Source organism: Mastigoproctus giganteus, chromosome 5 (genome assembly GCF_048544385.1).
Source record: "Mastigoproctus giganteus isolate SK-2022 chromosome 5, ASM4854438v1, whole genome shotgun sequence".
Lineage (NCBI taxonomy): Eukaryota > Metazoa > Arthropoda > Arachnida > Uropygi > Thelyphonidae > Mastigoproctus > Mastigoproctus giganteus.
In genome coordinates this window covers 158,227,866-158,241,765 of record NC_143579.1, presented here as the reverse complement: position 1 = coordinate 158,241,765, position 13,900 = coordinate 158,227,866, and the positions used below count along the sequence as shown (strand labels likewise).

Sequence of the window (13,900 nt, the reverse complement as noted above, 5' to 3'; positions counted from 1 at the left end):
CAATGTCCTCCCCAATAGTCTGTCATATAGAGACAAATTTATCACCCTGCCATAATCAGATGGTCAAACGGAACTTTGCAAACACTGATTGGAAAAAATACAGGCAGCTAAAAATCCTAGACAAAACATTTGTTTAAAATGTATCAATTAATACTGTTGTAGCTTATTATAACAAATCAAATATATTCAGGCCACCACAACAATACCATCACTGTCCACAAATCATCGAATATGGCCAAAACAGTGGGGGAACAACGAATGCAACCAAACCAAATGAGAGAAAAATAAAGCCTGGAATAACTTTCACAAGAACCCTACTGCCACAAATCCAGTGCAGTTTAAAAAAGCCAGAGCCAATACCAGATGCATTCAGCAAGAAAGTGAAGGAGCTTCATGGAAACACTTCGCTTCAACGATTATGGGGTCCACAAACTATCTGGAAAAATCATCCATATTTTTCCAAATGGAAAAAAATTTTCAGTCTATACTGAATGTGAATGGCAATGACGTTTCACTACCTCAAGACATAGCTAACACTCTTGGATAGTCTTTTGCTCTTCCATATTCTTGTAACCAGACTTCCAGAAATTCAAGTTCCTTGTTGAAAAACAGATCCTAAATTTTGACACTGACCCCCCCATCAACCATACAACTGACCCTTCACCATAATCAAACTATAACTATCTCGTAACAGTTCAAGACTTAGTGCTGCTGAACCTAATGGAGTTCTCTGTTCGATGTTAAAAGGGCTCAGCAAAGAGTCACCATGTCGTACCCCTTCTATATAACCAGATTTTTACATCAAATACTTTCCTCAATTACTGGTGGCAGTCACATGTCATATCATTATTAAGACCTGGAAAAGGCTCACAGAATCCACATCACTATCAGCCTATTGTCCTCACCAGCTAAATAGGCAAAATAATGTAAAAATAACCGGTAAACTTTCGTCCTGGTTGCCGATCAAATACAACTTAGTAGCTCAGTACAGTGTGGATTTCATAAAGGTAGATCATCTTTAGACCTTGATTCAAACAGAAACCCAGAATTGCTATGCTTTTTTAAGAAAGGAACATTTGACAACAGTTTATTTAGTAATTGAGAAAGCCTTTGATACAGCTTGGCGATACAGAATTCTCCACAAGATTTTTCGTACCACTGAAGTCAGACTAACTAGTCTCTAGTTACTAACTTCACTCTTAGTATGTATTGTCTTTATGTATTGGCGATACATTGGCACTTCTCCAATCTAAATGAATCGCTCCCAAGTCCAAAGATGCCCTTATAATTAACTTCAATGGTTCAGTACACTCTCTGGAGGTCTCCCTCAAAACTATCAGGTATATACCATCAACTGCAGTAGCCTTGTCTTTATGCTCAAAAGTTTCTAATAAACAATCATCTGTAATTGCAAAATCGTTAATTTCATATGGCTCAGACTCACTTGCGTAGCCTCTTCTCAATATGAAAGGTCTTTTGTCAGTGAAGACCGATGCAAACTACCTATTCAGTTCATCTGCAACATCAGCTGGGATATTTAAGACTTTCCCGACTCAGTGCGCAAGGGTCTAATCTGATTAACTTTCTTTTTGTTGTATTCACATACGTGAAAAATTTCTTGTCCCCATTCAGTGCTCTCTTAGCCACTTCTTTCTCATATGCAGCCTTGGCTTCCCTAACCTTATTTGTGGTACTATTACAAATCAACTTGTACCTGTTATAGGCTTCGGTACTTTTCATCGCTCTGTAGCTATTCCGTGATAGCTTTTTCTGCTCTATCTGACTGGCCAGCTCCACAGTCATCCATTTTGGCATCCTCCTCCTACAATATTTTCTTAATGGTATGTATACATTCTGTAATTTTTGCTTTAAAAGCATTCCATAACTCAAATGTATTCGCAATCCACCCGATTCATAGACAACATATTGCACGTTAAACTGTCAAAGTACGCTCATCTAAAGTTAAAACCCAATGCCTTGACCTTTAACTATTGCAACATCTTTTTTTACCATTGAACTGAAGATTGTATGATCACTTTCTGTCAATGGTTCCTGTACTTTAAGCCCTCTGATGTCATGTGATTCATTAGTAATGATGAGGTCAAAAATATTCTGACCTCTAGTACTTCTCTAACATGCTGGTACAAATAATAATCATCTAGTTTATTTAAAAAAAAATTTTCCCCATGATAAGTCACCCCCCACACTTATTCCAATCAGTCTGGAGCAGATTAAAGTCACCCATAATAGGACATTTATGCTTGCTTACCCATTCCATCTGCACATAAAGACTCTTCATACTCCTCACTTCTGGTCTGTATGTTACCCCCACTCTTATTATACCTTTGCTTCCAACTAAATTGCACCACACAGATTTTATGCTGGCATATGTAACTTCAGACTCAGCCAAAGCTCTTTTCATGCCCAGGCTGCTTTTGATAAGAAGCATGACCCCTCCACCCCTTCTATCTTCCCCCTCTTTCCTAAATACATGGCGCCTCTGTAGCCAGGGGGAAGGAGCAGCAGTGCGTAGCACACGCTTCTTGATTAGACTGGGATTCGAGCCCGTCACCACCAAATGCGGAGGATGCGGAAAGGTCAAGGGAATGACCACCGCATATTCCCGGAGCAATATGGCCTTTGTTGCTAATGCTCCTAAAAACCAAATAACAAACAACAACCTAAATACATTGTACATACTGTAGTGCAGCGGTTCCCACGTGTTCTTTGACACGTGAACCCCTTTCGACGTAACATTTTTAATGTGAAACGCTAAGCCTATATTCTCTGAAATCATATAATTTTTCTGAATTTTTTTTATAAAAATATTTTCAGTACTACGATTTTATAAGCGACATTGCGTAATAATAATAATTATTATTATTAAGTATTATTTATACTTTGTAAAGCAGTTATTATTCAGTCCAAACTAGATTTCCAACAGGCTAAGAGTAGAAAACTTGCTTCTTGTCCAAATGGTAGCTGAACATTCCCGTCTCTTGCCAAAGCTATTGGCCACAACTTTTGCCCATCTATATTCTCACCTCTGACAAAACCAGATGGTTCTGTTGCCACATCAGTCAAAGATAAAGCTGACCTGCTAGCATCCTATTTTACTTCCAACTCGTGTATTGATGATCTTGGTAAATTACCTCAAACCATTCCCAGTACACTGCATTCAATTGTGCCATGTTATTCCATCAAAAGGATGTCAGAAAGATTTTGATGAATCTGATGCTAAAAAAGCCCCAGGTCCTGATGGTATTGCTCCACTTGTTCTCAAAACTTGTGCCTCTGAACTTACTGCTGTTTTGTGTCATCTTTTTTCACTTTCTTATTCCAAAGATGTTTTTCCTTCTTGGAAATTTGCTCATATCCAGCCAGTTCCTAAAAAAAGGTGACAAATTCCTTCCATCGAATTATGGTCCCATTGCGATTACTTCTACTCTTTCCAAAGTAATGGAGAAATCAATTAACCGCCAACTCTTAAACTGTCTGGAAATCTTTCATCTGATCAGCGATTGTCAGTATGGATTCCGTCATTGTCGTTCCACTGGTGATATTCTGGCTTATGTTAATCATCTATGGATAAATTCAATGGAAAAGTTTGGTGAAACTCAAGCCATTGCTCTTGACTTTTCAAAGGCTTTTGATCGTATTTAGCCCAAAGTTCTTCTAAATAAGCTTCCATCCTATGGCCACTGTTCTTTGTAATTGGGTATCCCGTTTTTCTCTTTGACCACTCACTGCGGATGATGGATGACGGCTCTCTGTCTTCTGACTTCTGTACTAAAGCTGGTGTTCCCCAACATTCAGTTCTTTCTCCCACTCTTTTCCTCTTGTATATATTAATGACCTTCTTCCATTGACCAGACATCATATCCATAGTTTTGTTGACAATAGTTCATTGCATTCCACCTTCCAGTTTGAGAAACCTTGCCCTGCTCAAACAGCTTCAACTTCTTGAGTATCCACTACCAAATATTTAAATGATAACCTCCACATAATTTTCCAGCAGGGAAAAGATGGTTAATTTCAATCCTTCCAAAACTAAGTAAGTCCTCTGTTATATCTCGCAAAAAGGATTCTTCTCCTATACTCATCTTCGATGACACTGGTTTCTAGACAAGATCTTGGGGATTACCCTTACTTCTAATCTCTCTTGGCATAAAGCACATTACAAATATTGCTTCCTCAGCATAAAAAAAAACTGGGTTTTCTCTTTCGCTCTCGGCATTACTTATATTCCAAACAGTTGTTGACTCTGTAGAAATCACAAATTTGGCCTATGATGGATTATTGTTCCCGCATCTGGGGCGGTATCCCCAAAACCATATTTCTGCTTGTCCCTCCAGCCTTCAGTTTCCCCCACTACTCTAACTAAACCGACAGAGTATGCCCCAAACTTAATGTTGCACAATTTAACCAAAGCGAAATATTTAATTTCATCTTCGCTTAAATTCCATTTTGGCCTTTTCTGACTTCCAGCGTTCAGCTGCGTGTTTTTTTTTTTTTTTTTTTTTAAGGCCCTTGCCACTGAAATCTTCGGAAACTAGGTGGCAGGGCCTGCCAGAGTACCAAAATAATCTGTCTACTGGGTGTACCTTACCTGCCTCCTCATGGCTAAGTGTGGGCAACAGCGGGCTCCACTAGAAGTCCGACGGCTAAATGGTCAGAGAAACAACTGAACATAATACTACATGACATATCCAATCCCACACACTTTTAAATCTCTGGCCTCACAGAGTACTGTGCTTCATGAACGGAGTACACAATGCAGGGGTGGGAAAACCCTTGGTGCCATTAGACAGCTAACACACTTTACCCCCAAAACCGCTCTCTCTCAGGCTTCTAGATTCCCTTCGAAAGAGGGCAGTTAGGTTAATTAATGTCTGATCTCTAAGAGTCTCTCCACTCTCTGTCTCGCAGAGTTCTGTTTCTGCTGCATGCCTTTTCTATAGATACTTCCATGGACACTGTTCTTCTGAAATGGCTTCTATAATTCCCGTTCTCTCTTTCAAAGCTGTCCGAACACGTGTCGCAGCCAGTCAACATCCATTCCTGACAATTACAATCTACAGAAATTGAAGTCTAATGTCAACAAGTATCTTTCAATTTTCAACCTTCAACCCATGCACGGTACTAAGTACTATAGGTTCTAAAAGGGAGAAAAAAAAAAGAGTACCTATACATAACAATGGTCCTTGAGAATGAAAAAAAAAAATATATAGTATGGAAAACATTTATTTAACATGATATACTGTAAAGATAGTAAACTAATTATAAGGAATTGTGAGAAATGTGGTTTCTTTCTTTGGCAATTCTTTACTTTTTAATTTTATTTTACTTTATTGTTTATTATTAGTTATATTTTGTAGTTTACAGTAATATACCTATGTAAATCTAAGCAGATGCCATTACAGAATTTTTAGTGCGAACCCCCCAGAACACTTTCGAGAACCCCTGGGCGTTTGCGAACCAACGGTTGGGAACTGCTGATAGTGGAACTTGCCATCCCTAATTTCAGAGTGCCACCATGTTTCTGTTAGCCCTATTATATCAGCATTAGTTGTCCTTACCAGGAGTTGAAATTCAGCCATTCTATTGACAACACTCCTGTTATTACCATAGACATGTTTATGACTTAGTAATCTTCTACAGTTTACTACCCTGACACATCCCTTGAAGTTATTTAGGTTTGTATACCAAGCTTTATCTTACCCCAATTTGAAAAGTTGCTACCTCAGAACATCTTGTTGCCACCTCTGCTGATGTGACAACAAACAAGAATTCTTCAGTGCAAGCGGTTGTTATTTGTTGTTTGTTATTTGGTTTTTAGGAGCATTAGCAACTAAGGCCATATTGCTCCGGGATATGCGGTGGTCATTCCCTGACCTTTCCACATCCTCCGTATTTGGTGGTGACAGGCTCGAACCCCGGTCTAATCAAGAAGCGTGTGCTACGCACTGCTGCTCCTTCCCACCTGGCTACGGAGGCGCCTAGTGCAAGCGGTACTTCGACCCATATCATCAGATAAACGCAGAACTAAATTGCCTTTCTCTCCTCCTAACTAGCAGTTTCCCTGAAAAGTTTTATGTCCTTAGGGTATCCTCAATGATACTTGCAAAAATGATTGCACCACCTTTCTTCAAATGAATACCATCTCTACAAAATAGATTCCTTCTACCTACAAATGTGGGCCACACTGATAAAAATCCCCCCCCCCCAGAGCCTTGCAGATTCCCTCAAGTCTTCAGTTAAATCACAAGGCTTTCAGCATATGATCCCTCCTATCATGTCTGGACAGAATTGCAGACACATACACATTCTTTCCTAACTGACAGCATTTTTTCAGCTTAGTCCTATATTTATCCAACAGATTGTGAAGTTGTGTACATTTAATATTATTAGTCCCCACGTGAATAATAATGCTTGAATAATAAAATTGTGGAGCATTCAGGTACGGGACATGATATTGCCATGGGGGATGTCTTTGTGTGTGCGCGATGCAAGGAGTGTATCGAAATCAGGCAACAACTCAGCGTTCTTATGGGCCTATATGAGAGCTTGAAGGACAGGGTGGATGCCCTCGAAGGAACTAAACTGAGGGGCCCATCAAGCTCTCAGCTGCCCACATCAACGCCAGAGCTTGCACTTGGTCATCGTGAAACACAGCAGCAACCTCCAAGGCAGAATGCGCTGGTCCCAAAGGAACTAGTAGTTGTTGGTGACTCTATTGTCAGGGAAACGGGGAACATGCTTTGTAAAAAGGATAGGTGGAACAGGACCAGGGTATGTCTGCCAGGGGCAAAGGTTGATGACGTTGTAGAGCAGATATCATCTTTTAAGGGCACAAAAGGTGATATAGTTGTACACGTTGGCACTAACGATATCAAGAGTAGGAGACCGGCAGAATTGCTTAACAAGTACAGGTCACTGTTGAAAAAAAGCCGTGAAATAGGGTTGAATTTGAAAGTGTCTGCAATTCTGCCCAGACACGATAGGAGGGAGTATATGATGAGAGCCTTGTCGATCAATTCGGCCCTGGAAAGATTGTGCAAGGCTCAAGGGGTAGAATTTTTTTCAGCCTGGACTGTACTTGTTAACAGGAGAGATTGCTTCTACAGGGATGGGATACACTTAAATAGAAAGGGTGCAAGAATATTTGCTGATGCTATTGAGGCAGTGTTAGGTGGGTCGGAAAACTGCTAGCTTGGGGGGATACAAAGACGAATAGATTAACAGTAGCCACTGGCAGAGGTGAAAGAGATTCTTGCACTGCTTCTATTGGAATGAGCAGAAGCCTGAAAAACAAGATTCAGGATATTTCAGAGACTGCTGGGAGTCATTGCGGTACAAGTAAACACATGAGTTGTGTTAGGGTAGCTAAGAATAGAAATAGGTGCATGTATACTTGCGTGTACACCAATGCTAGGAGTTTAGTAAATAAATTTGATGAATTTGAGGTATTGCTCAAAACATCAAAGGCAGATATTGTTGGGATATCAGAGACTTGGTGTCACACAGATATAAGGAATGCAGAACTGGAATTTGGGGAGTACAACGTCTAGAGAAAGGATAGACTGGATAGGAAGGGAGGAGGGGTTATGCTATTAGTTAAGAAATACATAAAATCCAAGGAAGTGAAGCCAGTGGACATCGCTGGACAGTGCAGTGTCGAGTCAGTTTGGTGTGACGTAAGCATTGGGAGATGAAAATTGAGAGTAGGAGTGTGCTATAGGCCTAATGACTCTGATGAGTATAATAAGAAACTGTACAGGGAAATAGAGTGGGCCAGTAAATCAGAGAGTCTTATAATGGGAGATTTTAATTTCCCAGATATTGACTGGAATTTGGGGGCTGGTCACTCACACACTAACAAGGCTTCTGTGGATTTATTGGATGATTGTTTTCTACATCAGCATGTTCGGGAGGCAACTAGAGGGAGGAATACTCTTGATTTGATTATCAGCAGTGATTCTTCATGCATTAAGAATCTGCAGATAAATGAACCACTAGGTGGCAGTGATCACAGTGTGCTGAAGTGGGATTTACTCAAAGAGGTAACTACCATTAGGGGTAAAGGGAAGGGTTATTGCTTTCGTAAAGGCGACTACGATGGACTGAGACAGTATTTAAATTCTATACAGTGGGACCAACTGATGATGTTACCAACAGCAAATGCAAAATGGGAAGCATTCAAAGAACTTATCTTGGAAGCTACTAGGCTTTACATACCAACTAAGAAATATTGTTCAAAGTTTAGGCCTAAATGGATGTCAGATGAACTGATGAGGCATATGGCAGAGAAGAAACATGCATGGGATACATACAAATTAACACATGACACAGAAGCCTATGATAGATACAAGTTGATCTGTAACCAAGTTACAAAGGAGGTTAAGCAGGCGAAGGCAGATTACGAGAAATCTTTGGCAAGGGATGCAAAGAAAAACAGCAAAGAGTTCTTTACTTATGTAAACTCTAGAAGGAAGGGGATGAATCAGATTGGTCCACTTGATATCGATGGGTCAACTGTTGATGATCCTGCTCAGGTAGCTAACAAACTAAATGAATATTTTGCATCGACATTCACGCATGAGGAGTTATTTAGCGAGGGGAAAGCCAGAGGTGTATTCAACTCTAGCGGTAAGCTAGAGAATCTTGTAATAACTGAGAGTAAAGTTGAGGAGAAATTGTTGAAGATAAACACAAGAAAGGCACCCGGGGTGGATGGGATCTATCCAGTTATATTAAAGGAGGCAGCAGAGGAAGTAAGCAAACCCTTAGCCATAATTATGAGAGCTTCCTTGGACTCAGGGGAGGTACCCACAGACTGGAGATGTGCAAATGTGACCCCAATTCACAAAGGAGGATCAAAGGCTGACACAAGCAATTATAGACCTGTGAGTTTAACTTCTGTTCCAGGAAAATTAATGGAGGCACTAGTTAAAGAAGCACTGCAGGATCATGTAGACAAGACTTCAGTTACAGCTCGGACACAGCATGGTTTTGTTAAGGGGAAGTCTTGCCTGACCAATTTGATTGGATACAATGATGCAGTCACAAAGGAACTGGATGCAGGGAATAACTTTGATATTATATACTTGGATCTTAGAAAGGCTTTTGATACTGTTGCACATGGAAGACTGCTGCACAAATTGGAGCAGTGTGACATTGGAGGCAAATTGCTGCTGTGGATAAAGGGGTGGCTGAGGGGGAGAAGACAGAGAGTGGTAATGGACACTGCTCGTCGTGGACTAATGTTATTAGTGGAGTCCCTCAGGGCTCGGTGTTGGGTCCATTATTGTTTTCTGTATTCATAAATGATATTGATGATGGTATATCAAGCTTAATGTCGAAGTTTGCAGACGATACAAAGGTAGGCGGGGTTGTCAAGGACACTACTGACACTATGCTGTTGCAACAGGATCTGGAAAGGTTGAGCAGATGGGCTGAGAGGTGGCAAATGAAGTTTAACATTGACAAATGTAAAGTACTACACATGGGAAACAGCAACCCCAGAGCAACGTATCAACTCTGTGGTACTACACTGAAAGTGGTAGAGAATGAAAGGGACCTGGGGGTGGTTGTGCAGGCAGATATGAAGTTCTCTGAGCAGTGCAGACGGGCTGCAAGAGTAGCTCATGGTGTATTGTCAATGATATATAGGAATTTTTCTAGCAGGGATAAGGAGGTGATTATTCCCTTGTATAAGGCAATGGTCAGGCCACACCTAGAGTACTGTATACAGGTCTGGACGCCTCATTTCAAGAAGGATGTAGAGCTGCTGGAACGAGTACAGAGAAGGGCAACAAGATTAGTGAATGGAACAAAGGGGTGCTCTTACGAAGAAAGGCTTAAGTTTTGCAAATTAGTGTTTGGAGACTAGGCACCAGCGAGGTGATCTGATAGAGGTGTATAAAGCATTGAATGGTTTGAGCATGCTCAATGCTGATGGGATTCTTCCTCTCGTTCAGAATAATCACCTGAGAGGGCATAAATTCAAATTGAGGAAAGACAGACGTGCGGAAATTTGCCTTTAGCCAGCGAGTGGTTGGTTGGTGGAACAGACTTCCATCCCATGTCGTGGAAGTTGATAGCCTAAATAAGTTTAAGGCTAAGCTGGACAGGTATTTTGAACGAACAGAGGGGTGAAGTGGAAGTGGTTTTTTTTTTTTTTTTTTTTGGCTGATGCTGCATAAGCTTGCTTTCTTGCATCAAATGCCTCTACTAATGCTAATGCTCTCTTTCCACTGCTTTCCACCATCTGACTGAGCATTATACACTTAGTCAGATTTTATCTGAGAATGACGTGTCATGGTTTTTAAATTCTTATTCTGTATACACATATTGTGTGTGTGTGTGTGTGTGTGTGTGTGTGTGTGTGTGTGTGTGTGTGTGTGTGTGTGTGTGTGTGTGTGTATATTAATCCATATACTGCCTTCTTTTTTCTTTTTTTTTTTACCTTTTACTTATATAAACTTTTGAAAGAGCTCACCATATCTCATTTTTTAACATTTTATAACCTTGTCATAATAGTGTGTCATTGCTAATGCTCCAATAAAACCATAAACCTGAACCACTTGTTAACTCCTTTCAATGCATTGATTGCAAATACAGTAGCTGTGTGATGTGTTTATTCATTGTGCCTTTTAACATTGTCCTTTCAAGGGAAGTCAGTAGTACTTTTTTGTTTCTTTGTGCAACTGTATAATGCTTATTTAAAATATTGGAAGTTTTTAGAATAGTTCTTGTTCATTTTAATTCTGAATAAATTTTTCTGTGGTATAAATAAATATTAACTGCTATTTATAATGATAGAAAAGTTTCTCAATTGTTATTTTTATTTATAGTAAGGCAGCGAGTTCGAGATCTGATAGAATTTATCCAAGATGATGAAAAATTAAGAGAAGAAAGGAAAAAAGCCAAAAAAGCAAAAGATAAATATGTTGGTCTGTCTTCTGAATCCATGGGATATAGGTAAGAATGCATAAGCAATATTATTTTTTGCATTGTGGTGTCATTGAAATACCGTACACAGTCTGTTTCGTAGCCCAGGAAATGAGATAGCATGTACTGTATTTGTCCAGAACTAAAATGATTTCCTGTCCCATTTTCTTTTATATAAATGTTTGTAGCATACAAATATATAATTTGATATAGCTGAAATTGCGATTATTGTGCTACTCAGAATAATCATATCACTTTGTTTCCTTGCTTCTGTAATTATATTTTTGTTTTCAAAAGGCAGAAAAATATATTCCTTTGAAAATCTCCATATTCCTTGAATGCACATATCAATTTCCCAAGACTAATAAACCAAAGGAAACCCTTCCTTCAACGTTACTGCTATCACTAGCAACGTACTGCTCTCCTTTTCTGCTGATCGCTTTGTCATTGGTTGGCATCGTTCCTGCCTCCATGCGGCTGGGCCAGTAACCTGGTAGAAGGAATTACCTCTTCCAGGGCTAAAAGGAGCAGAGATGGATTGCGATGCATATCCATCGCTAGAGCCCACAGGCTCCAGACCTATTATCTCAGAACATGACTTGAATCGTCCGAAGAGACAATGGACTGAATTGCAGAGTGCAGATATGCCAGCATTTCTAATAATGCATTTACGCTCCACAGAACCTGTTGGCAAGTTATAGCCATTTCTGATACAGAAATGTTTAGAATCGGTTATTGGATCCTCTAAAATGGTGAAGCGTCTCCAATCTGCAGACCTTCTAATTGATGCTTCCAAGCCTAGCCATTCAGAAAAAATGTTAAAATTGACAACATTTAACAGTATTCCAGTGTAAATTATGACCTATAACACTCTGAATACCTGTAAAGGCGTTATCAGTGAATGGAACTTACTAACTGTCTCTGAACAAGAAATAATACTAGAGCTTAGTGAACAAAAGGTGACTCATGCATGGAGAACCATAACCAAAAAAGATGGCAACCTACTACCAACCAAGTCCATCGTTTTGACATTCAGTACTCCGATTCTTCTATTTTCTGTTAAAGCAGGTTAATTAAACTGCAAGATTTGGTCTTGCATCCTGAACCCACAGGTTACTTAAACTGCAAGATTCGGCCTTGCATCTCGAACCAATGCGCCATTAAAAACCAAATCAATCAATCAAGCATCCTGAACCCCATTAGCTGCTTTAAGTGTTGGAAGTATGGCAATTCTCAAACAGCATGCTGAGGCGATGCTGTGTCCTGTTTGTGGTTCACGGTGCTGAAGATGCATTTTTAAGAAGACTGTACAGCTTCCACTCCTATTTGTCCAAACTAAGGGGAACCATCCGGCATTTTCTAAAGCATGTGACCTTTGGAAAACAGGCAAAGAAATCCAGAAATATAAAGTGGATCATAAAGTCACATACCCTGAAACAAGACAGCAAGTGCTACTAACCATGCCTAGCTGATCGTACGCATCGGTCACCAGAAGCTGCTGCTCAGATATTGAATTGCATCTGAGCATTTCCTTTGCCACCTGGACCAAAACTGTGTTATCATGCAATAAGAAACCTACAGTCAACGAAACCAGCAATATGCCGATCAGTATCCCAACTGATGCTATCTCAACCTTGCCCAAAACAACAGAATCAACTTCTGTCGAAAATCAGAAAAAAGTGAAACCATAAAATAGCAACCTGGAAACCGATGTTCAGTCAGAGGATGATGACACACTACTAGAGTTACATGATAATGATATCATGGATACCATGATATCATTAACTGATATGGTATTCTGATGGGATCCTTCCACTTGTTCAGATTACGAACCTAAGGGGGCATAAATTCAAATTAAGAAAAGACAGATGTAGATTAGATGTGCGGAAATTTGCCTTTAGCCAGCGGTTAATTGCTGGAACAAACTTCCATCTATCGTTGTGGAAGTTGATAGGTTGAATAAATTTAAGGAGGAACTGGACAGGCATTTGGAGGGAATGGTGTGATTTTTTTTTTTTTTTTGGCTGATGCTGCATAAGCTCATACACTTGCTTTCTTGCATCAAATGCCACTACTACTACTACAGAACATCCAATCTTCCCCAGAAATGAAAAACCAAAACTAAGCTGACAGAAACCTTCTCAGAAAAACAATCAGATCAATCTTCCTCAATCAAACCAAACCAATGAATAAATTCCTACAATCCTACAGAGGATTATGCAGTAATATAGATGACCCGAGTGATTTACTAATTCAAACTAATGCAGTAAGTTTGGTTTTGGTGATAAAAAGGTTTCCTGTAAGCACAGGAAACCTTTTTATCACCACATGCTTCTATCAAATTCAAAAATTATACTATGTTTGGGCAAGACAGGGTTTCTGACTCTCCTGCTCGTGGTGGGGTAGCTATACTTGTGAAAACTACAATACCCTCAAGACATCTCCAACTACAAACCTCCTTAGAAGTTTTAGCAGTTCGGATAGCAATGGGAATATCGTTAACTCTTGCATCCATTTATATAACACTGAATTATCCTTGCTCCCAGACTGAACTTGACAGTCTTATCACACAACTTCCACCTCCTGTCTGTTTACTTGGTGATTTCAATGGTCACCATTCATTGTAGGGATCTTCTATCGTGGATAGGAGAGGCCAAATAATCGAAACATTCCTGGATAACCATAACCTAACTGTTAAATCTGCCTCTCCAACTGAGGTACTACATCAGTCATAGACCTATCCTTCTGTTCAGCATCTTTTTACAAGCATGGAATGGTCAGTGCTGAATGATCCATTCTACAGTGACCATTTTCCTATTATCAGCTCAATTCAAACACAGGTCATGTCACACCCTAAAGGCTGTACTTCTTGGAACTTCGACAAAGCAGCCTGGAAAATCTATTCCACTTGTCATACTTGAAAAGCAGTATTCAGCAACGCAACACA

At 39.8% G+C, this 13,900-nt stretch overlaps 1 protein-coding gene across 4 annotated transcripts in view; it reads left to right on the top strand.

Annotated features, from left to right (window-relative positions):
- The window catches only part of LOC150085792 (clathrin interactor 1-like), a 379,846-nt gene that overhangs the window by 111,585 nt on the left and 254,361 nt on the right, over positions 1 to 13,900 (top strand). For all 4 annotated transcript variants that reach the window (XM_090374252.1, XM_090374251.1, XM_090374253.1 and 1 more), the window contains exon 4: positions 10,857 to 10,983. In XM_090374252.1, the coding sequence (XP_090230378.1) occupies positions 10,857 to 10,983 (127 nt within the window). The remainder of the gene's footprint in view (positions 1 to 10,856; positions 10,984 to 13,900) is intronic.